The 10,161-nt window shown below is 32.5% G+C and overlaps 1 protein-coding gene across 5 annotated transcripts in view; it reads right to left on the bottom strand.

Moving 5' to 3' along the window:
* Nucleotides 1–3,813, bottom strand: part of LOC109836556 (60S ribosomal protein L3-like) — a 4,711-nt gene extending 898 nt beyond the window's left edge. For 2 of the 5 annotated variants that reach the window (XM_020404483.1, XM_020404480.1), the window contains exons 1-6: nt 3,715–3,813; nt 3,104–3,208; nt 2,146–2,256; nt 1,387–1,522; nt 1,078–1,246; nt 115–524 (exon numbers count right to left, since the gene is read on the bottom strand). In XM_020404483.1, the coding sequence (XP_020260072.1) occupies nt 115–524; nt 1,078–1,246; nt 1,387–1,522; nt 2,146–2,256; nt 3,104–3,188 (911 nt within the window). In that variant the 5' untranslated portion in view covers nt 3,189–3,208; nt 3,715–3,813. The other 3 variants (XM_020404484.1, XM_020404481.1, XM_020404482.1) reach the window with 3 other exon arrangements.

The raw sequence follows: 10,161 nt of genomic DNA, 5'->3' as shown, positions 1-10,161 counted from the left end.
CTTTCTGTTAACACCATTTATGAGTTTTTTAAATAGTTCAAAGGGGTTTTAACATAATTTTGAAAGTTTGAGGGGTTTTGTAAATTTTACACTAAAAATATACTAGAAAATTACCTATCAAACTCAGTCACAGCAGTATGAGACTCATCTCCAGCCTTGCCAAGCTTGTAGACCTTCTTGTTCATCTCAGTACGGTGGTGATATCCATTCTGACCAGCACGAGCAACAGTGAAAGATACCCTAGCAGGATGCCATGCACCGATACAAGCAACCTTGCGGAGACCTCTGTGAGTCTTACGAGGAAGTCGGGTGACACCCCAACGAGTGACAACACCCTCGTAACCCTTACCCTTGGTCACACCAATGATATCAATCATCTCATCTTTTTGGAAAACAGCATCCACTGGGATTTGCTTCTCAAAGAAGCTGTAAGCGTAGTCAACTTTCTCCGCGATAGTTCCACCATTCACTTGAATCTCCATGAGATGGGCTTTCTTCTGTTTCAAACCCTTCATCTTTCTGATCTGAAGGACAACAAAAACAGAGCAAACTTCGTTGTAAGATAAATAAAGAAGAGGAGAGAAAAAAGGACAACATCCTTAGATTCTACCAATTTAATTACAAAATCCAGAACACAGCAGGAAAATAGATAGAAGCAGATATTATTGTATATGACTTGTAGAAACATTATTATTAAAGGCATATACATGGAATGCCATCAAATAAGAAACTAACATTGCTAAATGATGGAGCAAGAAATGCAGTGCCAACAAAGATATTAATTTAATTTGAATTTAGTTTCAAATTTATAGTTTATCTAATATATATTTCATCAGTATATGGATTCTCCACTCAAAATACTTATTGGTAGATAAGAAACTAGAGAGTAGAAGTTGCCATGTTAAGATGACCCAAACAGTCATTCAGTGGACAGCGAGATCATATCAGATAGCTCTAGAACATTGAATCCTATAGAGAACATTGAGATCTAGAAAAAAATCTATTAAGATAAAACAACAATACTACTTTTATAAGGAAATCACAGCATACGGAAAAAAAACCACATGAAATAACAACCTGAGTGTGGGCGAGCACACGGACAACACTTGCATATTTCTTGATCTTCTCAAGCTGAGTCTGAATCTCCTTCTTGCCATCCTCAGTTTCATACTTCTTTGAATATTTGGTGAAGGCCTTCTTCTTGGATCTGTACCAGTTCTTGTAGAATCTCCTCCTGACCTCCTCGCTCAAATGCTGAGCCCATACAGTGTTGAGAGACCGAAGACTTCTTGTAGAATCTCCTCCTGACCTCCTCGCTCAAATGCTGAGCCCATACAGTGTTGAGAGACCGAAGACCACGTGGAGTCTTCACGTAGCCAACCACCCCTCAAATGCTGAGCCCATACAGTGTTGAGAGACCGAAGACCACGTGGAGTCTTCACGTAGCCAACCACCCCAACGACAACCAAGGGAGGAGTTTCAATAATTGTAACAGCCTCACATGTCTCCTTCTTGTGAAGCTCTGCATGTCAAGCAATATCATGAAGAGGCCCAAGACATTGAATAAGTTAAACAAACATGAGTAAAATAAGTTTAATACTCCAGGGTCATCCAGTTCAAGCACATAATGTGCTAATAGTCGATTAAAAATTTTATTGAGAGAGGAGAATATATTGTTCAATATGCATTGGTGGAATAGTACTAGTTACAATAAAAAGTTTTAAAAAATAAAAATTAGCACTGTATATTATGGAAATAGAAAAAATGAAAAATATGCATAAAAAGCAAAGTCGTAGAAAATTAGATTTTGTCAAGCACATTGTGGGAAAAATTGAAATCCAAAAAGTACATCTAAATTTTCACGTGCCAAGAGAAGATCGCGGTGCAAGAATTTGCAGTAAGGTTAACAGAGCATGCATACGAAGCAGCAAAACAGCTGCACAAAATAAAAATGTGAAGTAGGAAGTTGACAGGGGGAACAATGTAAAGCGCCGGGAAAACATTGCACTTAGAAAACATCATCAGAATACAAGATTAGAAGATTTAGGAAAAAATACATCGATAATGTAACATCAATCTGTTTCCCTCCGCAATGATTGACCCCTAAAGCAACAGTGAAATAAAATCTCGTTATCAATCACTTACTTGATCCAGGCTTCTCCACCTCACGGACAATATGAGTCATTCCAGCCTTGTAACCAAGGAATGCGGTGAGCTTGCAAGGCTTTGTTGGGTCATCCTTGGGGAAGGACTTCACTGCAGCCAGAAATGACAAAGACAAATCAGTTATGAACAGACAGGCAAATTCTTGATAAACAACTACCAATAAGTGAAAGACAGGGAAATATTCTGGACCATAAAGTTAAGCATGTCAACAGATACATATACAAGATCAGCTTTAAAAATCTGAAAAAAACTACGATTTAATTTTGAAAAACATTGTAATAGAATAACTAAATTTTAGAACACAATGAGATTGGAAAACCACCCTGAAGATAGATTTCAATGAAACCCATTCTGAAATATGAGTCGAACTTCCAAAACCAATGGAACAGACCTTTTTGACAACTTGTTCTTCTAAAATATCAAATAATCAATTTGAAACTCAAGTTTTCGCAAATTATGAGCTTTATGTCTAAAATTTACTCAAAAGAAGAAATTATCAAAAATATATTCTATTACAACAACCCATTGCATAAAACAGCTTTTCTGCAGGAATTTAGGTTCATATGGAAGCCAGAGCATATAGATACAAAGAAGATATCTCCAAGTTAAACTCGACATATCAAGCTTTAGTAGATATTGAATAGTTTCGAGATCTTTTCACACGCATTAAGATGAACAGCGAATACATCTTCTTAGCATTTGTACCCTTACGAAGTGCTAATATCTTATATAAAAGATCATAAACTACAAGTATAACACAATACTTTAGTGCTTGATTGTAATTGAAGCCTAATGAAACAATAAATAATCAGCCCTAGCTACATAAAACATAACATAATCGCGGGATATCGATAACTGTAATTAATTAATAAGAGAAAATTAGACAATACATCCGATTCAATTCGTATCAAATCAAAATATGGAAAAAAAAACCTACCCTTTCCACGGTGGCGAGAAGCTCGCTTCCTTGGGAGGAAACCAAGGGACCCGTGCCTTGGGTGCTCAAACTTCCTGTGAGACATCCTCCTCTTCCTCCTTCAACCTGTCGTTTCAATCAATTCAATAAAGTAACCACTTAATACCACAACCTGATCAACAAGCAAACAATTTATAAGATTAAAACACAATAGGCCCAGAATATGTATCAAGCTCTCAAATACAAAAATCACAACTTTCTTCATTTTTTATAACATTAAAACTAAAAGTGAACATTGAAATGTATGTTAAAATGGTATTTAAATCGCCACAGAAACCCTAAGACACTATGCATTCAATTTATTTAATAATAGTGATAAGTTAATATTAAACTCTAGAAACGATAAATTTATAATTTATAACTCATAAAAAGGCACCAATATCTGCATCACAAAATCAGAACTTTTTCAAAGTTGTAGCAAAATTTAAAAATATATATATAATCGAGCTATCATATCGGCATCAGATAAATTAGAATTAATGGTTATTAAAATTATTTCATTTGGTTCTTTGGATTGGGATTTCGGTCCACATTCAAACCCTAAAACCCTGAAAAAGAAAAAGATCACTGACCTGCTCTGCTTCGCATCGACGGCTCCCCGTTCAAGGGTTTCAATGAAAAACCCTAACCACTGATTATATAGCTGCAAATGGGAGGGGTCTGCTTCGAAAAGACTAAAGTGCCCCTACTTCTATTTTGGAGTTGGAGTTGGGCTTGGGCTTGGATCGCATGACCTCTTGTACTCAACGAGCTGGGCTTCTTCGCCAAAAAATAATAATTATTATAGCATGGTTATTGAAAATTCTTTGCAATTTAGGGGCTGTTTGGTTCGTTTCCTTGATATAGAGAAATGCAATTCCATGTAAAGAAATACAAGTTTTGAGTTTTTCAAACTTTTCTAAGAAATAGATTGTTTTGCTTTGGTTAGCACATAAAAAATGATGGAAAACCAATGTATTTATTTTCTTGTGTTTGGTTCGCATAGAAAAAAAAAAGAAAACTTTTGTAAACAAAGCAGAGAAGGAAAAAAATCTGACGTGTCAGAGTTTTTATCAATTTCACTTGGTTGGGAAAGGAAATCGGAGAGAGAAAAAAATCTTAGTTGGCGGCGATTTCAGCAGAGTTTTTCCTCTTCCATTCGAGCGAACCAAAGCGGCACAAAGAAATTGACGGAAACAAAAAAGCTGACGTGGAGGGCTAAAAATCTGACGTGGAGTGGTTTTCTGAGTTTTCCACCCCTTATAATAGCGAACCAAACAGCCCCTTATCATACTCCCTTTAAAAGTACGAGTTCGGGAAAATCTTTTTATGGTCAGTATTACCCTCAACTTTTTTAAATATTACATTATTATCCTAATCTATTCTAATTATCTTATCTTCTTTGAATTAGTAATTAAGTGGTTTATCATATTTAAAATGAGACTTAACATGTTATTGGATAAAAAAATATGTTTGATATAATTCAAATCCTTTACTTATTTGGATAAAGAAAATACGTTTGATAAAGAAATCTAAAAAACATATGCTAGCCAGCACCTAAATTTTTTTGGACTTTGTAAAAAAATCCTCTAAGTTTTTTAAATTACAAAAACACCCCTACAAATTTAAAATTTTATTAAAACATCTTAAAAAATTATAAATTTTGGTTATTTTAATCCAGTGAGAATCTAAAAGATATATGCTAGGTAGAAACTAAAAGTTTTTTAACTTTGGAGAAAATATCTTGTAAGTTTTAAAAATTACAAAAAGACCCCTAAAAATTCAAAATTTATAAACAAACACCTTCAAAAATTTAAACTTATAAACACACTAAAAACCTACAAATAACACAAAAAACTCCCAAAATTTTATGGAATTTACAATAAACACTAAACTTTTTACAAATTCTACAAATAACACAAAAAACTCCCAAAATTTTATGGAATTTACAATAAACACTAAACTTTTTACAAATTGTAAAATAAAACCCTGAAAATTATAAATTTATAAAAATTCTGATAATTTCTAACCTAATAGTACATTGAAAGTATAAGAATTACAAATATCCCCTACATAATTTATAATTTAAAGAAAACACTATTAAAGTTTTAAAAATTACAAGCAAAACCTTAAAATTCAAAATTTATAAATAACACCCTGAGAATTTCAAACTCATTAGTAAATTAAAAGCATAGGAATTATAAATAGTCTATAAATAATTTATAATCTGTAAAAAATGCTTATAAGTTTAAAAATTTACAAAAAGCCCCAAATTTTTATAATTTATAAAAAATATCATGAGAATTTCTAACCTATGGACACAAAAATGAATATACAAAATTACTAACAACCCTTAGAAAAATAAAATTTTATAAAAAAAAATATCATACTCACTTTAAAAGTATAGATTTAGGAAAAACCTTTCATGGTCAAAATTACCCGTAACTTTTTTAAAAAGAACATAAATGATTGAAAATCTATTAAAATTTAAATTTATAGAAAAAACACACTTAAAGTTTAGCACATTGCAAATTACCTCTCCAAAGTTTGAAAAATTTTTAATGATTTTTTGTAATTTCTTGATTTCAATTAATATTTAATAGTTTTGAGTATTTGTAAATTACAAATTTTTATGGTGTTTTTTTACAATTTTTAAAAAAATTTAGGGTGTTTCTTTTGTAGTTTTCTAAATTTTTATTGTGTTTTTAGTGTAATGCATAAATACATTAATTAATGATGATATTAAAGAGTAAGTCGTTCTTAAGATTATTAGGCTATAATTAAGTGTACAACACATCACTGTTCCTAGGCAGTGTAATTTATATATGCAAAAATTTTATATAAAAATTCCTTTACGAATTGAATGGTCACCCATCTTTTGAAGACTTCAAGATACTAATAAATAGAGATGTTGTACTAGATTAATATATTTATAACTCACAAATAATAGACCAGTTTGGATTGAAGGAAACAATGACGATAAGATTATTAGACCATAGTTAAGTGCGCACATCACTATTCCTAGGCAATATAGTTTATATATGTAAAAATTTTCAGATAATCTATATAGTGGTTAAAAAGTTTTTGATTTAGTGTACTATTTTTTTGTAAATTATATTTAATGTGAACTCACCATATAATATTGATTGTGGTCATCATAAATTTAATACGTTTGATTGATTGACTATAAACGTATATAGACCATAGATTACTTTACTTTCTCACATGAGCTAATATTTGGTGCTTAATAATTTAAATTATTACTTTTAAATTTAATATAAAGAGAAGCTCTAATAACATTTATTTATTTACCTACAGTATATATAATACAGTCTCTATTTTTATTTTTGTTGGAGATTTATTTCATAGTTAAGCGTATCAAATTAGTAACTAAAATAATAATTAATTATGCTTAAATTAGGATGATTATAGTTGGTCACTCACTATGAAGTTTTATGAAGATATATACATTACGTTTTATAGCTATCTGCACTGCCCATGTATAATTTATAAACTACTTCTTAATTTGACACATTAAATTATTTCTTTTTTGTAGAAATTTTTCTTTGACTTTTAGACTCTGTAATCACTATATCACCATTTTAGCGTAGAAAGGACCTCACTCTAAATGGCTTCAAGCCAATGTTTGAGTTGAATTGAAGTACATACTATTGTTAATATGTGTATATATTTTTTAAAAAAAGATATCAATACTATTTAAGTAGAAGAGAATATTCTAACATCTGATATTATAAAAACTAAATATACTCAGTTGAGTGATTAGCAAAAGAGAACTTACATCACAAAAATGTGAATAATAAGATAAAAAGGAAAGGTAATGACATTGTCAATAATACTATAAATAGCAAACTATAATGTAAAGTTAACATATTTTGTGGAGCCCAACTACTGACTATAAGCATTGAGTTTTCCATATATATACTTTATAATTTATTTAAAAATATCATATATAGTAATATCGCTGTAATAATATCGTTATTGGAAAAATTCTTCGCGAATAAATATGTTCATTACGACATATAAGCTATGCACTCCAAATTCTTGTGTCTTTTATAGAGTCAAAAAGTTTGAATACGAGCCTCTAACATGTTGCTCTCACAACAACAAAATCCACTTAGCAGATGTGGATATTCCAGATGAGTTATGTATCCTATATACAATATAATTGCCCTAGGCAAGTGAGTTATAATAGTAGTTTTTATTCACATCGTTTAGGATAAGATTTGATAGGGACCTTGTATCAAAGAAAAAAATATATTTAGAGCACATAGTGAAATATATCATAATCTTCCTGTTCTAATTTCGTAAGAAAATAATTCTTTATATTTTCAATTTTACTTCTATGATACAAAGAATGTGCTATAAAATTGAATGAGAATATTAGATAATATAAATTTTTCAATTTTACTTCTATGATACAAAGAATGTGCTATAAAATTGAATGAGAATATTAGATAATATAAATATGAGTGAAACAATAACTAAAAGTTAATGTGAATATGAGTCAAACCACAACTAAAACTTTAATGGACATATTGCAAGTAAATTTATATGCAAATTTTTTTTACAAATTGAATGATCATCCATCTTTTGAAGACTTCAAAATACTAATAAATAGATGTGTTGTATTAGATTAATGTGTTTATAATTCACAAATAGTAGATCACGTGACCACAGTCTGGGTTAAAGGAAACAATAATAATCTTTTATTTAAAAAAGAGATTATTGAATTGATGACCAATCCCACAAAAAAACTTTATTTTTTTTATTTTTACTCTATTGTTATTAATTTAAATAATCATGATATTCAACCACGTGTATTGCACGTGCATCTCAACTAGTGCAAGAAAAAGGCTAAATTACCAAATTGGGCTATTGTTATGGTGTTCACTCGCCTAAAATACATGTATTGACAAAGTAATGCAGTTATAGCTCTAGCAAACTGACCCCAACCAGCTTGGCGGCCAAAGCCCAATCAGAAGTCTCGACCCCGCCGACTTGTCGAGACCATGTCACTCGTGTCGACTCGAAAGGCAGGATCAGCTGATCCCCCTATCGAAAACCGCCTCATCTAGCGTCACTCGACCGTCCACTCGATCTCGACCATTCCACTCGATCGTCTACACGACGGACTAATAAGGGCGACTCAAGAATTGGCACTCCTTGCCAAAGCTAAAGGATAAGACCAACTCTAAGCACCTTCTTATGAATGCTTATCGAATCCTATAGTCTTAAGACAAGTCTCATCATAACCCTGCCACCACAACATAAATGATTTGTTCCATCATGTGCCAGCGTGCCATTTCAGGTGTCAGTGTGCCCCATTGCCACTCCTCAGCAGGGGTGTTAACGGAGCGGATACGGCTCGGATATGGCACTTACCATATCCATATCCGCTTACCCATCTCGGATACGGATACGGATACGGATATATGTCGGTAAGAAAAATTCATATTCATATCCGCCAAATTCGTATACGGTTACGGATATAGATGCGGATATATAAACGGATATGTATGCGGATACAAAAAGGATATGAGAAAACTAGATAGTATTCAGAAAAATATAGTCATGTGATACAAAAAGAGTTCGTTAATATGTTCATTATGATTGAAAAGCTAAGATTAGACATCTTGATCATCAAAATTAACCACAAATCCATAATCTAAGAATCGAAACTATCGTAAGAGTATTACCAATATGTATTCGGATTTTTTCAGATACGGATACAGATATTTCACTATAAAATCATATCTGCAACCATATCCTATCGGTAATAGATTTGAGTAACCATATTCGTATCCTAACGGATACGGTTACGGATATTTCCTCGGATACGGATACAGTTTGGCACCCCTACTCCTCAGTCACTTCCCTGAAATTGCGGAGCCTAACTCACCTTCATGTCGAAGTGACTTCCACTCCAATTGGCAGCCGACACCTATAAAGCAAGGGATGACTCAGGTGTTAGCGTGTCATTTTAGGTGCCAGCGCGCCCCCTGCCACACTTCTCAGTCACTTCCTGAGAATTGTGGATTCTGACTCTCCCTCACGTCGAAGTGATTTCCCCTCCAGTCGTCAATCGACGTCTGTAAAGCAAGGGATGACTCAACTGTTAACATACTCTGTCACTTCATATACATGTATAACTCTAACTAAAAGGGGGGATAGAAACAAGCTAGCCAAGGCAAGCAAAGGAGAAAAAAACTCTTTCTAAGAAAGAGACTTCAAACACACACAAATGCTCTGTTTGGCAAAACTAGCTGAAAGCTGTTAAGCTAGCTGAAAGCTGTGAAATTGTAGCTGAAAGCTGATAGCTGTGTAGCTAGCTAATTGACTAGAGCTGTTTGGCAAAAGTAGCTGTACAGCTAGCTTAAATTTATTAAATGACTAAAAATAACATGCAATATTATTGATATGAAATTAGAATTATTAGGGGTAAATCGGAAGGAAAAATTGGCAGCTCCTTCCCAAAGACAAATGCTACTTGAGGTAGCTTTTTAAAAGCTACTTGCAAAAGACACAGTCTCCAAAATAATCTCCTCTTATTTTTTATCACCAAATAGCTCTACTAGCTTATTGACCAAGTCAATAAGACACAATCTCTTAAATAAGACACAATGTCTTGTTGCCAAACAGTGCCAAAGAGACCAGCTCTTAATAGCTCCTCTCTCTCTTCTCTTAAAAATACTAAGAGCACTCCGCATAGGGGAGATACAATCTCTCCGACTTTCCCCTAAACCTAGGGGTGTCCAAACGGCTCGGCCCGGTCTGACCCTAGAGGGCCGGGCTCCGAGTCGGCCCGGTCATTTCCACTTTTTCCTTTTCTTTTTTTTATAAAAATTTGTTAAAATTAGTTTAATCTTATTATATTTATATAATTATGTATAATTATGTATTAGTATATACTTACAAATTATTATATAACTATATATTATATATACATATATTATATGTAAATATATTGTATATTCTTATAAGTTATAACTTGAGAGAGAGAGAATCGCATAAGTATATAT

The sequence above is a fragment of the Asparagus officinalis genome, chromosome 4, assembly GCF_001876935.1.
Source record: "Asparagus officinalis chromosome 4, Aspof.V1, whole genome shotgun sequence".
NCBI lineage: Eukaryota > Viridiplantae > Streptophyta > Magnoliopsida > Asparagales > Asparagaceae > Asparagus > Asparagus officinalis.
The sequence above is the reverse complement of the archived record's forward strand: the minus strand, read 5'-3'. Positions and strand labels throughout refer to the sequence as shown.